Below are 19,505 nucleotides of genomic sequence, written 5' to 3'. Positions count from 1 at the left end.
AGATCAAGCAAGTGTTAATTGTGTCAGACTAGTGAGTCTCAGATGGCCAGAAGCTTGAACCAGTTTCCACCAAGGGGAACCCTTCTTTTCGCATGTCCTCATGGAAAAAGTCTTACCTCAGTATCATTCTTGTTACTAATCACTGTTGCTATGGATAATTTCAAAATATTTACTATAATTCTCATTTCGTTTTTTTAAATTCCCCTTGCCTTAACCTCCTTGAATATGCCCACAGTTTATTATGACGTTAATATTCGCGTGGCCGTGCTCTGCTATTCCCAAATAAACATCATTTTCTTTGGAGAATTTCTGTGTGTGTTGTTTGTTTAGGCTGACGGTGGCCAGGTAGGAGGGAGAGAACTGAAGGAGGGCGAAGGCAAAGAAAGGGAAAAGAGGAGGAGGGAGGAAAGACCATTTGGTGGGTGAGTTAGAGCATGGCCGACTGTTCTCAGATTACTTCGTCCGCTTCCTTGTGGTAGCAGAGGGTCATCAAAAACCTGACTCAGACTACTGGCCTCAAGTCCACTCCGCTCTGTGATGTTGGGCAAGTTGCTGCCCCTCCGACACTGGAACACTAAATATGTCCTGCCTGTAGCTTGGAGCAACGCTTGGCGGATCGCTGCACATAAAACTAACCTTCGTTTGCACACTGATAACTCTTGAAACTACTTGCCAGGGTTGGACCCTTGCCTCGTCCAGCTCAAGATCCCACCCTACGCTTCGCTAGTCGCTCCCCTATAGGCCGAGAGTATCTGCGTGGCTCCGCAGCCAATGGGCGCAGGGGTCTCGGTCTCCAGGATACGGGTGTAAACAGTGGCAGCAGCTGGGGCGCTGCCGCACAACCAAGCAGTAACACCGAGTAACGGTAACGGGCGTGAGCGGTCCAGCCATGGCGCAAGGCCTGGAGCGCAACGAGGCTCCTATCCACTCCGAGGGCGCCGCCCTGTCCGTCAGGTACCGCATCAAGCTCGCGCGCGGGGCTGGGGTTTGCCGAAACCCCTGGCCTGTTTGCTCCCACCCCTTCTTCCCACGCCTTTCCCCCTCCCCCAGACCCCCTAGGCAGCCTCTTCTGCCCCTCCCCCTTGGTCCCCTCACCTGTTGCTCACCTACTGTGTTGTCTCCCACACCCCACTGCATCCCCCCTTTTCCTGCAACCCGGACCCGCTCTTGGCGCCCAGCATTTCTTTTTTCTGCCTTTCATGTCTGCCCTCTCTTCCCGGCTCAGTATTCCCCTGCGCTTTCAGGCACACCCCTCTCGGATCCCAGACAGCCCCTCATCCCATCCTTCCTTGACTTTGGCGAGATCCCCCAGCGTTAGGCCTATCCACCCCATCTTTCTCTCACTCTCTAACTTTAGGTTTGTTTGGGTTTGTGATGGGCTTTGGAAAGCAGAGGTGCACAGATAAAAGTATTTCTTTCTGGGGTGGGGGTGTTATTTGCGTGCCACCTGCAGTAATCCATCTCCTGAGGGGACTCACCAAGCCTGTGTCCTTCGCTTGCATATATATATGTATACCTTCCTGTAGCCCTAGCTGGCCTGGAACTCACTATGTAGACTAGGCTGGCCTCGATCTCACAGAGATCTGCCTGCCTCTGCCTCCCAAGAGCCACCACCCAGGCTCAAATACAATTTTTAATATTGAAATAAAAGCAGAGCTTTCTTATCTCGGACTTTCCTTCCACCATATAGCAACCACATAACTGAAAATGTTGCTTTTATGTTTGATTCTTTCACCCATTCTATTTCATCCTTTCGTTTTCTGCCTTTATCTGTATTTTTAGGTCTAAACTAGGGTCACATATACTTGATCTGTGTAAAAAAACAACTTTCCTGTACAGTTTACAACCACAAAGCATGCTGTCCTACTCAAAGTTGTTTTCTAAAGTTTATTTTTTAAAATCTAAAACCAATCACAAGAGCCCTTGGGTGCACTGTTTTCTGTTAGAATCCAGATCTTTCTCTGTTGTTTGCATGTTTTCTCTTCCAAGTGTACAAGACCACATAATCTTTTGGTGACCTCCTTAAGTCTGACTAGTTTACTGAAAAGTTCTCTGAAGAACGACCATGGGACATATTGAATTTTTATTATTTATTTTTTATATTTTGTATGTGTGTGTGTGTACGTATGTGGGCCCATGTGTGGAAGTCAGAGGACAGCTTGTGGGAGTCACTTCTCTTCTTCCATTGTGTGGGATCCAGGGATTGAACACAGGTCGTCAAGCTTGGTGGCAAGTGCCTTTACTCACTGAGTCATCTTGCTGGTCCTAGACCTATTGAGTGTTAAATTTCTATAGTTCTTGAACTCAAACGTGGTCTCACACGATAAGCTATGTGTTTCTCTTAGTGTTTATCTTGTTTGGAGGAGAGAGGAAGTGAAAATGGAACAGATGTATTTCAAAGATTTTGATGACTTTCAATTTGCTTTATTAAAGAAAAAAAGGAAAGAAACACTGTTTGGAATGTATTATATTGATGCTGATGTATCTTTCCCCAAAGATGGGTGCAAGGATTCCCTAATCAGAGTATTCATTTTGTCAACAACCACACCATTTGCTATCCTTCTGGGAATTATGTGATATTTATTAACATCGAAACCAAGAAAAAGTCTGTACTCCAGTGTATTAATGGAATTGTGGGCGTCATGGCAACTAACATTCCTTATGAAGTCGTGGCTTTCTCTGACCGGAAACTAAAACCCTTCATCTACATATACAGCTTCCCTGCATTGACCAGAAAAACCAAGTTAAAAGGTATCTTGGGAGACCCTTCCTCCACCCATAAGTGATGGGTTTTCTTTTGTGGCCAATTCTGGTTCTTATGAATGAAGGTGGTTTATATTTTGAATGAGTTTGTTTTAAATAGAAGGACTCAACAGACCACTAAAGATTTAATTAAGTAGTCTAGAGCTTTGCTTCTCATAGTGTGGTATGCTTTCCATTAACATTAGTGCTACTCAGGAAACTGTTGAAAAGTGTAGAAACTGAGCTGGGTGTGGCAGCAAATACCTGTAGACTCAGCTCCTTAGAGACTGAGAAAGGAGATTCATTTGAGCCCATGAACTGGACACCAGCCTAGGCAAGCTGGCAAGATCCTGTTGCAGAAACAATGCAGAAACTGGGTCCCACTCCAGACCTACAAATTCACAATTTGCATTTTAACAAAATTTGCCTAATGATTCATATATGCATTAAACTATGAGAAACCCAGGGTTAGAAGACTGACCATTTTCAGAACAATGATTTTTTTTCTTTCCTAAGAAATTATTGAAATTCTAACATGAACTGATATTTGTATAACTAATAAAGACAAGTGTGAACCTCATTTTTCTTACCCATGAAATGGGGGTAAAAATATTTAATGTTCATGGTGGTGATAGATGAAACACACACACATACACACAACACAACACATACACCCCACTTATCCAGGGTTATCTACTGTTTGTATTTCTAATGACTTATTTATAGACACAGCTGACCTGACCTGAGTATATTTCCTGGAGCCTCCATCTAATGAACCTTGCCCCCATTTGACACAGCATGGAGCTGGGTGTGGTGACACATGCCTGTAATCCAGCATTTGGGTGGCAGAGGAGGCAGGCCGAGGCTTAGCTTGGACTAAAAGCAAGACCCTGTCTCAAACAAAACAAACAAAAATCTACACACAGCATGGACAGAAGGCTCCTGCTTGAGGCTGAACATGATTTTGGTGCCGTGTGGATCACAGGTGTTTGGATGAGATCAGAGACCATCACTACAATTTACATTTTATTGGTGGGAAAATTTGTCTGTTTTCCTGACAGATTAAGATACCTCAATAAAAACAATCCAGTCACATGTTGGGAATTGTTAATGTGGACTATAACCACCTTTCATCTTTAAAATTTCCCCAGCTTAGTTTAGTGACTGTAGCACTGTGCAAACTTGGAAGTTAATTCAAATCAATAGTTAACATCCATATTGAATAATGAAGCCCTAAAAGAATTCACAATAAAAATCAAAATATGCCATCAAGGGTACCTGTTATTATCCATGTCATTTAATACCAGCCTGGAAGATCTAACCAATAAAATAGTAGACAAAAAGTATAGCTATGGGAAAAGAGATTATGTATAGTCTGCTAAGACTTAAAAAGGAATGATTTAGTAAGATGTTAGTTTCAAAATAAATACCTACATGTATAGAAGATTTGAAATTATCCAAAAGCATATCAGTGACCTAGATGAAGAAAACAGTAAAATTCACTAAAGCTATTTAATTCTGTAGAGATATATTTCTGGATATAAAACCTGATTGTTATAAAAATATACTTGTTCTCAAAAAGACATATATATATGTAATATTTATCACAGGAAGCCATTCACGGGCTTATTATTTTAGAGAGTAGACTTAAATGATTCCAAAGTCTATCTGGATTCCAGAGTTCATCTGGAATCATTAAAGAGGGTAATGGCAAGGCAGAGGGTCTTTATGAGATTGTGACACTCTAGGAATTAGGACCATAACATCATGCAAAGACCACCAGATCAGTGAAAGAGACTAGAAACAGAATCTGGAAAAGTGAGGTCTAAGATGAAGAAACACGAAAGGATATGGATTCTTCCAGAGTGATGTGAGAAAACTGCGTGAACAAAAGTATCAAGATAGATCTCCTGTAATCACATCATGTGTCTCATGAAAATAAGCATTTGATAGAAGCAGGCCTGTTTGAAAAGTAGTAGAAGACAGGGTAGAACATCAAACTATTTCAGGATGGGGAAGAACTTTATACACAATAAAAGGATCAATATATTATATAACATTTAAAACATACAAACAGATACATTGTGAAAATTAGTGTGCAAAGAGCAAACTGAGGCAGATATACAGAACAAATATGATAAAATGTTTTCAGGGCATTGATGAAGCAACAGAAAAAAGACAAACGTAAGAATGATAGAAAAGAAACTTTCCAAGCTAGATCACAAAATCATAAATGACCAGTTATATAAACCGCTCCCCCGGGGGGATGGAGAGATGGCTCAGCGGTTAAGAGCACTGACTGCTCTTGCAGAGGACCTGGGTTTGATCCCCAGCACCCACATGGTGGCTATGAACCATCCTTAACTCCAGTTCCAGGGGAATCTGAAGCCATCTTCTGACCTCCGGGCATTACATGACACAGGTGCACTCACATACATGCAGGCAATACACTCATACACATAAAATAAAAATAATAAAATATTTAAAAAGAAAATACTTTGTCTTGAGTCATTTGAGTCATTCCCCTCAATATTTTTTGTCTTTTTGAGACAAGGTCTCCTGCAGCCCCAGCTGGCCTGGAACTATGTAGACCAGGCAGCCTTGATCTCACAGAGATACAACTCCCTCTGCCTTCTAATTGCTGGGATTAAAGGCATGTACTACCACCCCCAGTTCCCTCAATATTTTTTTTTTAAGAAAGTGTAGTTTAGGGCCATTGAGATGGCTCAGCAGATAAAAGTACTTGTTGAGCAAGCCTAATGACCTGAGTTCTATCCCGAGAACTCAGTTAAAAGTGAAAGGAGAAAACTTGATGGCAATAAGTCATCCTCTGACCTAAACACACACACACATACATACATACACACACACACACACACACACACACACACACACACACAAGCAATGAATGAATAAATAAATTCTTAAGTGTAGTTTAAATCAATGGCTATTTTTTCTGTCAATTAAGTTCAGAAAATTTTGAAGAACATGATTAGCAATCAGAGTGCAGTGAAGCCAGGAACAGCCTTGGTTCCCAGCAGTAGGAGTATAAAGTAGCAGAGTCTCTGGGAAAGATGTCCAGTATGAAAATTGGAGTTTAATTTTAAGGAAATATAGTAATCAGAAATATGGCTATAGGTTTGTGTACAAAGGAATTAAAATCATTATCATAATAGTAAAAGAAAATAACCCACACTCCCAGTATTATGGATGTTGGTAAATATGTTAAAAATCCCATGAAAGGTTATTATTGCAAGCATTAGAAATCAAAATTTTAGGGGCTAGAGAGATGGCTTAGTGGTTAAGAGCACCATCTGCTCTTGCAGAGGACCTAGATTTGGTTCCCAATACCCACATGGCAGCTAACAACCATCTATAACTCCAGCTCCAGCAGATCTGGTGCCCTCTTCTAACCTCCTCAGGCACTGCACAACAAGCAAGCAATACACTCATACAATAAAATAAGAATAATAAAATATTTTTTAAAATCAACATTTTCAAGAAATATTAAGAAAATGATAAAATACTTCAGTGTTAACAGAACTCTAATAGGACAGAGCACTGTGATCCAAATTCCAATTTAAAATGAGTATTTTATATATAATATTCAATCCATGTTTGTTATAGCTATAAAAGCAAATTACATATGAAGAAAAATAGATATTTCCATGCATTTTTACATCTAAACACACAGAAGAAAATATCGGAAGGAACCTGCACATTGTAGTACACACCTGTAATCCAAACACTGGAGAGGTGGAGGCAGGAGGGTTGGTAGTCTGGGCCATCCTCAGCTACACAGTGAATTCAAGGCCAGCCTGTGCTACATGAGATCCTGTCTGAAGAAACAAAGAGCAGACAGAAATTTACCAAATGTGATGTTAGAATCACAAAGAGTATGTTTTTTTCTTATACTTTCTCAAAATTTCAAAAATCATATTTTTAAAATTTAAATATGTAAATAGCATAATAATAATTAGAACTTACTTGATATTAATATTGATGATAGAGAAAATGTCCTACATAGCAAGGATACAAAATGATTCTATTAAGGTCTCATACCATAGAATATTATTTTTGCATTGTATACCTAATAAATACATCTTATTTTCTTTTTTGATTAGACTATACAAAATAAATTCAATGGCAAAGGCCCATTTTAGTGTTATATTATGGTCAGTTAAGAGGAGAAATATGTAGCTGGGGAGATGACTCAGTGGATAAAGGCACTTGCTGAACAAGTGACAACAGGAGTTCAGATCCCCAGAACCCATGTACAGTCCAGGCAAAGTTTGCACCCATGCAAACCACACTAATGAGCCATAAAAGGGAGGACAATCAGCCTCCATACACAGAAACCAGAGATAAACCTGTCCCGGGTTTGGCATCCCCATGACCCATGTTTTAAACATCTCATTGCTGAAGCTTTGAACGCAATATGGTTCTTCAGCAGAGGTTTAAATGAGAATGCAGCCCTTTATAGTTGTTCTAAGAACCAGAAGAGACTGAGCCCAGGGCCAGATATGGGCTAAGGATTCAATACCAGACAAGCTAGAATTATTACAACCTCTCACGATACTTGAAGTTTGAATAACCATTCTGATTACAATGTCTTATGTCTTAGATGGTTCAAAAGTCTTGAATTATTCGTTTCAAATCAGCCTGGGACATTATAGCATAGTCTGTTCAGTTCTGCACTGAAATCAAAAGACAGGGACCTAATGGTCTTAAAAATGGATTTCACAGGGCTGGAGAGATGGCTCAGCAATGAAGAACACTGGCTGCTCTTGCAGAGGATCCGGGTTCGATTCCCAGCACCCACATTGTGACAAATTGTCCTTAACTCCAGTTCCAGGGGAATCCGGAGCCCCTTCTGACCTCCACAGCATTGCATGACACAGGTGCACTCACATACAAGCAGGCAATACACTCATACACATAAAAAATAATAAAAATAAATAAATAATATATATTTTTACTTATTTTTGGTCTTTTTGAAGCAGGATCTCCCTGTGGCCCCAGCTGTCCTGTAACTCACTATGTAGACCAGGCTGGCCTTGAACTCACAGAGATTCGCCTGCCTCTGCCTCCCAAGTGCTGGGACTACAGGCGTGTGCCACTACGCCCGGCTTAGTAATATTTTTTTAAAAATGGATCTCACGAGGCTGGAGAGATGGCTCAGCAGTTAAAAGCACTGGCTGTTCTTGCAGAAGACCTGGGTTTGATTCCCAGCACCTACATGGCAGCTAACAACTATCTGTAACTCCAGCTCTAAGAGACACAATGCTGTCTTCTGACCTCAGAGGGCATTATATGATATGAGTGCACTTACATACATGCGGGCAATACACTCATACACATAAAATAAAAATAATAAAATATTTTTTAAAACATGAATCTCACAAGGGTGGAGAGATGGCTCAGTGGTTAGGAGCTGTCTGCTCTTCCAGAGGACCCAGGTTTCAACTCCCAGAACCCACTTAGTGGCTGGTAACTCATCTGTAACTCCAGTTCCAGGGGATGCAACACCCTCTTCTGGCCTCTGCAGGCTTTGTAGAATATGGGCGCACTTACAGACAGACAAAACACTCATGCACATAAAATAAAAATAAAATAATAAATACTTTTTAAATGGATCTCACTGAGAAAGGTAAGGTACCTATAATCCCAGCACTTGGGAACCTGAGGCAGGAACATCATGACTGTAGTTCAGGTCATCTCTTAGTTAAGTGCTTTAGAGGTCTGTGAAAGCTACTAGAAAAGGGGCACACACTGGAAGGCTGTGGTTAGCCTGAGAACAGCAGCCAAGTCCTTGTAATGGATTTTCTATTTTAGGCAATGTTCTCCTGGACTATACCTTACTTTCCTTCAGTTACTGTGGCACCTACCTGGCCAGTTACTCCTCCCTTCCAGAATTTGAATTGACCCTTTGGTAAGTTGCACCTTGCAACATTTCTTTCTCTAGTTTTATTAGACTCTTCCCTTTCTGGATTTTACTGAAAGAAATATACATGAAAATATGAAACCAGGTAAAATGGAAAGACTCAAAATCCTAGTCATATGATTTCATGTCATCATTCTGTTTAGATGTGAAATTTGTCAGGGCAAAAACTATATGAAAGCTAAATTAATTATTCTTTTTTCTTTTTATTAACATGCTGCAATATTTCCTTCATCAGTTAATGAATACAATCCTAAATACAAGAAGTTTCATCTTTTCCTAAAATAATGGTTCTTTTGAGTTGTTAGCGTGTTTTCTGCCTATGTTGAAATTAAGATGGTCTGTGTATTCAGAGCTCAGTTTAAAGTAACAGTTCACAGTGACACCAGAGCCGTACGTATAGAGTAGAGCTTGATACCACTTCTATTTGCCAGTTGGGTAGGAAAGCCTGTGGGGTGCACACAGCTTTGCTTGTGCTGGGCCCTTTCACGAAGCCCACTCTTCCATCTGTGATATAAAGCTCTTTGGAGGGAAATTTGTTTTATCAAGGGGAACTACAAAATGTTCCAGGTCAGTCATTATATACCAACATTTCTTACACAAAAATGTAAGAGTCTAGGTTCAGTGAGCCACATTTAATTTATATATCTTTTTTTTTTTTCGGAGCTGAGGACCGAACCCAGGGCCTTGCGCTTGCTAGGCAAGCGCTTTACCACTGAGCTAAATCCCCAACCCCTATGTATCATTTTTCAAAAAGAGCTTTACTGAGCCAAGTATGGTGGCTTACATTTGTAATTCCAGCACTTGGAAAATCAACATAGAAGGACTGAGGTGAGTTCAAGCCTAGCTTAGGCTACTTAGTTTCAGGCCAACCTGGGCTCCTGGCCTAAAGTGTAAGGAAGGAGGGAGGAAGGGAGAAAGGAAGGGAAGGAGGGAGGGACGGAGGGAGAGAGAGAGGTGTTTATTGAAGACTGGGGATGTAGTTCACTGGTGGAGTGTTTTCTCTAGCGTGTTTGAAGCCCTGAGTTTTCTCCCTAGCAGCACCACCACCAAAAAAGACCAAAAACAACAAACAAAGAAACAAACAAGAAACAACAATAGGCATCCCAGCTTTACTGAGATATACTGACAGATAATAAACCATTAATATGTAAAATATCCAGTTTAATTTAGACTGATGTAAACACCCTCAAAGCTATCACCATAGCCAAGACAACAAATATATCCCTTACCCACAAGGGTTTTCTCATGACTCTTGAAACCCTCATTATTGGCCCTTGCCACACAAACCCTTCCCCTGTCCCTGCTCTGGCCCCAAGCAACCTCTGGTGGATTGCTGTCAGTCCATATTAAATTACTTCTTCTAGAATTTCCTACACAGGGAGTCACAGTTTGCATTCTGTTATGTCTACTTCCATGCATCATAATGGTTTCGAAACTTGCTTCTGCTGTTGCGTGTCTCAATTGTAGCTCCTTTCTAGTCTGTGGCCACACTTTGTCTATCTAGCCACCTGTTAGCTATCTAGAATCTCTTTTTATAAGGCTAAGGATCCCTTTATGAGGGCTCTCTCTTTATGCAAAAGCGTATGGATGAAGGGGGGCCAAAACATTCAGGAACAATAGTTTCTGAATGCCTAAACAACACATTTACACACCTGCACACACACACACACACACAGAGAGAGAGAGAGAGAGAGAGAGAGAGAGAGAGAGAGAGAGAGAATATAAAAATGATTAAATAGAACATCTAGGTTGAATCTAAGAATAACTTTCCAGAAGTCTCTGTACCACAGCACTTGACTGAGCTATTAGGTAATACAGTGATGCAATCACAGCATGGTCTCTGTTTCATAGTTAAACACTCCACCTTTAAAGCCATTCTTGTCCTTACCACTTGGGGCCTGCTGCTAGGACAACAAAGTTTCATTTCCAGACAGGGTGCAAAGCAAGGGACAAAGTCTACTTTTTATCCAAGGGACTTGGTTGGAAAATACATTCCAGGAAGATATAGAGACTGTTCTAGTTTGCTTTCATATTGCTGGGGTGAAAACACTGACCAAAACCAACTTCGGGAGGAAAGGGTTTATTTGGCTTACAGCACAGTCCATTGCTAAGGGAAGCCAAGGCAGGAACCCAGGGCAGGAACCTGGAGCACAGACCATGGAGGAGGCGTTCTGGGAGTGCTGCTTACTGACTTGCTCCCTGGCTCAGGCTCAGCCTGCTGCTTTCTTTTCTTTTGAGACAGGGTCTCCCTGTAGCCCCAGCTATCCTGGAACTTCAGTATGTAGACCAGGCTTGCCTTGATCCACCAGCCTCTGCCTCCCAAGTGTCGGGAGTAAAGGAGTGCACAACCATGCCTAGCCAGCCTGCCTTCTTATACAATACAGGACCACCTGCCCAGGAGTGACACCACCCACAGTGAACTGGGCCCTCCCACATCACTCAAAAATTCATAAAATGCCCCACAGACATGACCACAGGCCAGTCCAGTGGAGGAGATTCTCCAATTAAGGGTCCGTCTGCCCAGGTGCATCAAGTTAACAACTAAAACTATCCAGCACAGAAACTGAGCCAACACAAGTTTTCTTTTTTCCTGGTTTGAATTTTTTTAAAGCTATTTGTTAAATTTATATAGCTAGTGAGTTGCTGAGTGAAATTCAAACAGGGAAGGGTTTAAGATCTTTTATAGAGGGGCTGGAGAGATGGCTCAGAGGTTAAGAACACTGACTGTTCTTGCAGAAGACCCAGTTCAAATCCCAGCATCCACATGGCAGCTAACAATTGTCTGGAACTCCCGTTCCAGGGGATCCAACAACCTCTTCTGTCCTCCATGGGCATTTCACGACATAGGTGCACTCACCTACATGCAGGCATAACACTCATACACATAAAATAAAAATAATAAATAAAAATTTAAAAAAATAGCTGTGATGTAGTATTCAAAAGTGCAATATTTAAAATGGGCAATATTTAATTTCTTAGATTTATTTTAGGCATTGTCATTTATAAATTTAGGGCTTATGTCATAGGTTATAAAAATTATATAAACTATGCCTCAGTTTATGTAAATTATCTTAAAATATTTTCTACACAAAAAATTAAATTGAATTAATTTTTCCTTAAATGCTGTTTTTCTCTAAGGAACTGGGAAACCAGTGTCATCTTATGCAGGAAATCACAACCTGGTATGGATGTGAGTCAGATGTCTTTTAACCCCATGAACTGGAATCAACTGTGTTTATCAAGTTCAAATGCAGTGAGCATATGGACCATTGAGAGAAGTAACCAGGAGCATTATTTCAGAATGAAGTAGGAGACTTTGTTGTTATGTAACAATGTGATGGTCTTCCTTTGCATTCGTGTTCTGTGACTGGGCTACTCTGATGAATTAAATAGCTTTTTACAGTATACACATGCATACCCACACACAGATATTCAACTATCAAAAGTTGTAACAGTTTTCTGTATATATAATTACCGTGGAGTGGTTCTTTATATGTCAAAAAGATCCTATTTGACTTCCCAGTCCTCTGAGAGCTTGTTCCAACATGGTTCAATTTAACAGAATTTGATTTGTTCTAATTAATATTTTTAAATGGGACCACTGTGTTTTTAAAAAGGATGCCAATGACTTTTTGCTCCTATTTCTTTTGTGCCCTACTGAAATCTCAAGAGTAAAGTACTAAATAATAGGTGCGCAGATGGTAGCATACACATTCTGCCACATAATGCAAACCAGAGTATTTTCACATATCAGAATTATGGGAACTGCCTGTTCAAAATGAAATGAGTGAAAGGGAAATTCTGCAACAAGCAGTTGATCACGTGATAGGTGATTATGGATGTTTGTTGTGAAGAGTTCAAAGTTCCAAAGGGCCAGTGAGCTGACCATTTTCAGTCTACTCCGTGTTCAAGACCAAAAGATACTGAACATATTCTTGAAAATGCAATCTTTGAAAAACCACCTAAGGTAAAATATAAATCCACCAACAAACAAAACAACCAACAACAACAATCCAAACAAACAAAAACAAGAAAAAAAAAAAAACAGCCTTTTCAAGCTGGAGACAGCTGAGTGTCCTGCTTAGCACTTTTTGTCCCTCAAGTTCATTTTTACAAGAACCTCCTGAATAACAAATCTGTCTCTAGTCATAGCTCATGCTACTCTCTTAACAATGTGGGTGATGTCACTATCAGATCCTGTCAGGAGAGGCAACTGATTTCTCACCCCCCTTTTTCTTTGCTTCCCTTGAGTATCGTACTTCCAAATGCTGGCTTGTGTGACTCTTCTATAAGCAAAGGCACCGGAGTGGATTATTCCGACTCAGAAGGCAGCAGGACTCGAAAGCACTCAAAACATGCACTGAAGCGGTGTGGCCATGCTCCAAAATTACTTCAGCAATCATGAAACACAATCAAAGAGGTTTCCAATTTAATGTCACAAATTCTCTAAACTCACTATTATAACCACATCACAGATTAAAAGTAGATGTATGATAAATTTAAAGATTCATTCTTGACATCAGAAATTGCAGAGGTGGCTGGATTCAATCTATAGGCATGCTTATTTTAGATCACTGAACTTTTGTTTGAGTTAATTATCAACATTTAAAATTTGAAATATTTCTCACGAATATCCAGATGTTGGTAGGTTGGATCCAAAATTCTTGCATGTCAACAACTCTCTTGGCTGGAACTGAATGGTACCTATCATCTTTACAAGGGGCAAACACTTTCCTATCCGTTGTAGCTCACCCAACACCCTCCACCATTTCCTACCGAGTCCCCCATCAGCATTCAAGTCTACAGTTCTTGTTTTAGACATTAACTTTGGATCTTTTTGGTAATCTCTGTGTACTTAACTTATAACTGTGCATAACTTGCCAGTCTATGACACACTGTATATTTTATCTTTTGGCTTTTTATCTCTGTGTTTTAATGTTCCTCCTCACCTTGATATGCAGAGCTTCTATCTATAATTACTTTCTGTTAATCTGATTGTTCTGATGGCTCCTTTATCTACAGGTCAGTAAAACTGCCCCTGGAAGATGGGTCATTTCCAAATGAAACAGACATGCTTTTCCCCACCTCACTGCACAAGGACCCCATCTACGGACCTGTGCTGCCACTGTCAGCCATTGCCAGGCTAGTAGGCGAAGAGGCAGAAACTTTCAGGGTAATTACCTTGCTTGCCTAACAGGTGGAAGTCTTGGAAGTGTATGAGTGTATTGCTTGCATGTATGTAAGTGCACCCATGCTGTGCATTGCCCTTGGAGGTCAGAAGAGAGTGTCTGATCCCCTGAAACTGGAGTTACAGGCATTTGTTAGCTGCTGTGTGGGTGCTAGGAATTGAACCTGGATCCTCTGCAAAACCAGTCAGTGCTCTTAACCATTGAGCCATCTCTCCAGTCCTGGAGTGAGTTCCTATTTGATCATGAGACAGTTATGACAGAGAGGATTGTCCTAATTTTTATTTCATTAGCCCTGAAGAATGAGAGTCATAGACTCTGCACGCTTGAGTTTGTAAGGTCAGGAATGTGGTGGCAGAAACCAGGTGTCTAGATGTGATTTTGATTTTGGATGGACTGACATTGAGGATCTGAGAAGTATCCAGGTAGAGCTACAGGGTAGAAGTGTTCAAGTAGGCTCCCTGTCAGGAACAAGGTGGCCAGGCTGGAGACACTTTAGGGTTGTTTTCACAGGTAGCACCTGGGAGCACAGGGGAGGGGGTTGATGAACAAGCAGAGGAAGTACAAGGGAAGAAAACAGCCAGAGAAGAGACAGACCACCAAAGTCAAGAGGAAAGAAAGGAGTCGGGGAGTAGACACCTCTCCAAATACAAGCAATTGCCTGAGAAAAGAACAGACAAGAGAGTCTCAAAAGAGAAAATTTGTTAACAGTTCCACACACCCCCTAGTTCTTTCCCTCCCTCCCTCCCTCCCTCCCTCTCTTCTTCTCATTTTCCTCCTTCCTTCCACCGGAGTATATCAAGCCCCTTCTGCACAGCAGGCACTCTTTCAGATAATGAGACCTCATGGTGACAAAGCAGATTTGATCAACCTGTTGGAGTCCAGCCCATGTCAGAGAGATGGTGCAACAACCAAAGCAAGGATATAGAGTAACTCTTTGCACGAGGTGATGCCTGGGAGAACAGGGTGAGGTGGCCAGGAAAGGATTTCCACATGCTCATGAGGAAGGCCTCTGGGGGGGTTGACACTTAGAGTCTGAGACTTGAGGCACAAGCAGGCAAGGCTGCTTTCAGGTGCGGGGGAACAGCATGTGCAAAGGCCTTGGCATGTTTTTTTTTTGGGGGGGGGGCTTGTCCTGAGAAAAGATCTGCATGGCTTGGAGTGTGATAGATGAGGACACAGTGGGAAATGAAGTGCAGGGGGTGACCAGAGGGGGACAGGGCACAGGAAGCTGCAGCACAGGGCATCTAGAATGAAGGTAAGCGGCATCACTCTCCAGAGTCTCTGGGACTGATGTTCAGATGGAACCAAGCAGAGGACAGGGGAAGTGTAATGTGTACAAATGTTAAGACCACGGCAGAGAATGAAGCCAAGAGTGTTGAACGTAATTCACCGTGAAAAACTACCTCATTACAAAATGTCTGCGGCAAACAAGAGAAGAGATTCGTGCCCACAGTACTTCCACTAATCAATGGCGACGATTTGCTTTTGCAAATTACGGAGTTCCTGCCCAGCCCAGGTTTTAGCCTTGGAAGACGTGTCACCACACTCAGCCACAAGGGGGCAGAAAAGTAAAAACAAGGAGCTCGGCCACTACATCCGCTTGCTCCCGTCTTTAACTAATTTTCAGGGGAATTTCATACAATGTGTTTTGGTCATTTTCAGACCCTTTTCCCCAATCTCCACACCTACCTTATTACCTCCGCCAATTTCATGTCTTCCTTTTTTTTTTTTTTTTTTTTTTTTTTTTTTAAGGCCTATTGAGTCTAATTTGTCTCCTAAATGCTCTTGGCTGTGGGTCCATCTGGAGCCTGGTCAACCTACCCAGTGTCACATCCTTAAAGAAAACTGACCCTTCCTTCCTCCAGCATCTGTCAGTTCCCAAAATCATCCCTCAGCTACAGTTAGCCCCACCCCCACCCCCATCTGGGATTTTTGTCTGGCTTGAATTTGCATTGGTCTTGTTATGTGGTGCCAGGAAATCCCAAACTTTCACATCTTTTTGTTTCTTCTTGCAGCAAACTTCTCTAGGAATCCTAATCTTTCACACTTCATACTATGAGATGGATCCTACGTAAAACGTTTAAAATTCAGGCAACTGCTCTTTGCTTTTGAAGAAGGCTATCAAATACCTCATTTGCATGCTTCAGTGTGGGGACTGGGGTGGTGAGGGTACAGGGTGTAGAGTGCTTGCTACTCAAGCAGGAGGAGTGGGGCCCCTGTAATCCCTGCACTGGAGCCTAATAGGGAGCTCCAGGTTCCGTGAGAGTCCTTAAGTCAAAAAATAAGATGGAGATGGATAGAAGACGCGTGTGCTGGTGACTTCCAGCCTTCCAGAGTACACACACGCATACACACAAGAGAGAAAAGGAAAAATAGATACCTGCATGCAGAGTTTCCATCTTAAACAGTGTTCATCAATAAATACCGTCGTGTCATAGGCTTCCTACTCTGCATTTGAACCATTTTCTAAATGCTGCCGTTTCAGAGCTCTGAGTCATACAGGGAATGTTAATGAAGCATATTCCTTGCATTCGGTTTAGAAATCAAATTTCCCAGTAGTTTGTCCTTTGTTCTATGTATAAACATAGTGAGGAAAATGGCTAAAAGATTGATGCGTGATTGTGCAGTGAATGTATGCATAGGTGAAAGTAGCTCTCAAATGTCTCAATTCCATTCTGTCCATTGAGTGTTATTCCTTGTGACTTGGGGCACTAATGGCAAAGAAATCAATGATGATTTGATCTATGTTAGAGTCTCGAAAATCGGCAAGCTGGGGACTTTTACAAGGTTACAGACATTAACTAATCCCATTGTCTTTCTCTTAGCTACTGCCTGAAGGGCACATCATAGGCCCTTAAACAGGTCCGAGACACATTATACAAGTTATTTAGAGCATTAGAAACTTATCCAGTTATGGTGTGGAGAAAAAAAATCAAAGATAGATATTATCTGAGCAGAAATTGGATCCAACATAATCAATTTAATCTCAAGGGTCCAGTTTTCTCTTTAAACCAAAGTTGCTAGGTAAGAATCTCTTTTATAAACTCAAGTATTCCTCAACATATTTGCTTATTGCCAGCTTCTAAAGCAGTACTAAGTTGGAATCCAATTTTTCATGTTTGGTCTTGAAGTGATCAGATGTTTGATTTGTGATCCTAGAGGACTGAAAAAGGAGTTTAAATTGGAAAATATTTCTAAACACAATTATAATGCGCCCTTTCTTTTAAACTCTCAGAATTGAAAACTATATCTGTTTGTACAATACCACATTTATTCTTGAATAACACCAAATACATTCTTAAAGACAACAATATATGATGGCAAGACCACAAGAAATAAAAATCACACATTATGCAGTGACAATCCCACCACCAGACAATTCCAAGTCTTAATCGTCACATTGTTTCATACACACAGATTCTATGGTATTGGGAGAACCAGTCAGGTGGTAGGGAGGGTTTTTTTTTTTTTTTTTTTTAAGATTTTTGAGCTGAGCACAGGTGTGATCCCAGCATTGAGGAGGCAGAGGCAGGAAGATCAAGAGTTCCACTCCAGCCTGGGCTATGTAGTGAGATCCTCTCTCAAAAGCAATTATATATATATATATATATATATATGTATTCACTGCTATGCCAAATTAGAGTCTTTTTATGATTTGTAGTCTAAGGTTAAATGTCATCAAAACAATCAAGGGGTTTTAAAATATTGTGATTCAGCAAATATCTTTTTTCTCCATGAGTCAAACCTCAGCCAGTCCCCACAGGGATGCCATTAATGGCAGCAGCTTAATCCCTTTAGGTGGTGTTGCTTTGAGGAGGGTGGAGTGACCAGGTAGTTATCAGGTATTTCCTTTCTAACTTTCCACATTTGCAAAAGTGAGAAGTAGACCAATCATACAATAAAAGTCACCCATCCTTTTAAAACACGGTCCCGATGCATCTTCCTCTGTATGATTACTGCCATAGTTCTATTTCAGGGTTGACCCTGAAGGGTAACGTCATCCCACTGCCTTCCCTCCACTAAGAAGCACCTGTTGCCTTTTCACCGCTGTGCCCCTAGTACCCCTCTCTGCCATTAACCTGCTATGTTGTCTCATTCCAATACCTATTAATACTTCTCCAAATAGATTGTCCCATTAAGAAGCATCCCTCAGGACTGGATATAGTGCCTGCTTTATAACCAGTAGTCAGTGTGCATTTATTGAAATATGCATCTTGGGGCTGGAGAGATGGCTCAACAGTTAAGAGCGCTGACTGCTCTTGCAGAGGACCCAGGTTTGAGTCCTAGCACCCACATGGTGGCTAACAACTGTCCATAACTCCAGTTCCAGGGGATCTGATGCTCTCTTCTGACCTCCAAGGGCATTGCATGGCATGGGTGCACTTACACACGTGCAGGGAACACACTCATGCACATAAGATAAAATAATAAATAAAATATTTTTAAAAATAAATATGCATCATGCAACAACCTTGGGTCCATTGGGAATCTGGTAGAAACACTTTGGCAGTGTTACATTTCTCACTACTGTGAATCTACAGACCTTTTGTAAATTAAAAGAGCAACATCTATTATCAAACAACTGAGTATTTGTCAGCACAGTGGCTTGCATACAGCAGGGAGTTTTAATTAGAAAAGTGACTGTTTATATACTTCACAGTGTTTCCCAGCCATGACACCTGTTCTGACTGTACTTTTCTCCATCGTGCTTTTCAGCACATAGCATTCTATATATTTAACTTCATAACTTATGCTTCACTCTTTGTTCCCCTCATCAGTAGATACACTCCATAAGGGTAGAGAATTTTTTTTTAAAGTGTGGGAAAGATTTATAACTATAGCAGACAAGGACAACACAGGAGTTATTTCCAACACCCTCCTGAACAAAGGAAGAATGAGGATTCTATTCAGGGAACCTACACATATTCATACAGGGGACTGGTCCATTCCTAAGCACGCTCAGTTGAGGAGTAAACAGCATGCTTAGTTTCTGATCATGAAGCACATGTCTAAACAATTAAAATTATGAACAGGAGCACCAGGCGTGGTGGCTCATGCCGTTAATCCCAGCACTCGGGAGGCAGAGGCAGGCGGATCTCTGTGAGTTCAAGGCCATCCTGGTCTATATAGTGAGTTCCAGGACAGCTGGGGCTACAGGGAGACCCTGTCTCAAAAAGACCGAAAAAAAAATTATGAACAGGAATGCCTATGTAGCTTATACCATAAAGATTAAGCTAAAAATAAAGATACTTTGATGGTACATTAAAAAACAAACAAACAAAAACAAAACTCATGCTTTCACTTTGCAGATGAATGAGACTTCTTTAAGGCCCATGGGCCTGTGTTTTGAGCATTTATGTCCTGTCTGATGAGTGGTTGAGGAGAGAGATGGGATACACAGCACTCTGACCACACATCAGCACAACTGGCTTATCCCTGCTGAGCCCCTCAGGCCCCACCATACCCCCCCACCCCCAGTACTCCTGGTCCTATCTGTTCTAACTTTTGCTTTTTTCTCTTGGTGATTATTATAGAGAAAGAAAATCTAATTTAGAAGGAAACAACAAATCCAGCCAGCACTGTCAGTGTTGGAATGGCTGAAGTAAACATTCCTTTTTCTGCCGAGTGCT

At 41.3% G+C, this 19,505-nt stretch overlaps 1 protein-coding gene across 8 annotated transcripts in view; it reads left to right on the top strand.

Annotated features, from left to right (window-relative positions):
- Nucleotides 1–799: 799 nt before the first annotated feature.
- The window catches only part of Cfap43 (cilia and flagella associated protein 43), a 100,521-nt gene continuing 81,815 nt past the window's right edge, over nucleotides 800–19,505 (top strand). For 5 of the 8 annotated variants that reach the window (XM_029569665.1, XM_029569669.1, XM_029569666.1 and 2 more), the window contains exons 1-5: nucleotides 800–954; nucleotides 2,498–2,751; nucleotides 8,578–8,674; nucleotides 11,825–11,992; nucleotides 13,709–13,859. In XM_029569665.1, coding sequence (XP_029425525.1) covers nucleotides 890–954; nucleotides 2,498–2,751; nucleotides 8,578–8,674; nucleotides 11,825–11,992; nucleotides 13,709–13,859 — 735 coding nt within the window. In that variant the 5' untranslated portion in view covers nucleotides 800–889. The remainder of the gene's footprint in view (nucleotides 955–2,497; nucleotides 2,752–8,577; nucleotides 8,675–11,824; nucleotides 11,993–13,708; nucleotides 13,860–19,505) is intronic. The other 3 variants (XM_029569670.1, XM_029569668.1, XM_029569671.1) reach the window with 3 other exon arrangements.

The sequence above is a fragment of the Nannospalax galili genome, unplaced genomic scaffold (genome assembly GCF_000622305.1).
Source record: "Nannospalax galili isolate Female #2095 unplaced genomic scaffold, S.galili_v1.0 scaffold161, whole genome shotgun sequence".
Taxonomy (NCBI): Eukaryota; Metazoa; Chordata; class Mammalia; order Rodentia; family Spalacidae; genus Nannospalax; species Nannospalax galili.
Note: the sequence above shows the minus strand (reverse complement) of the source record. Positions and strands in the feature narration are given on the sequence as shown.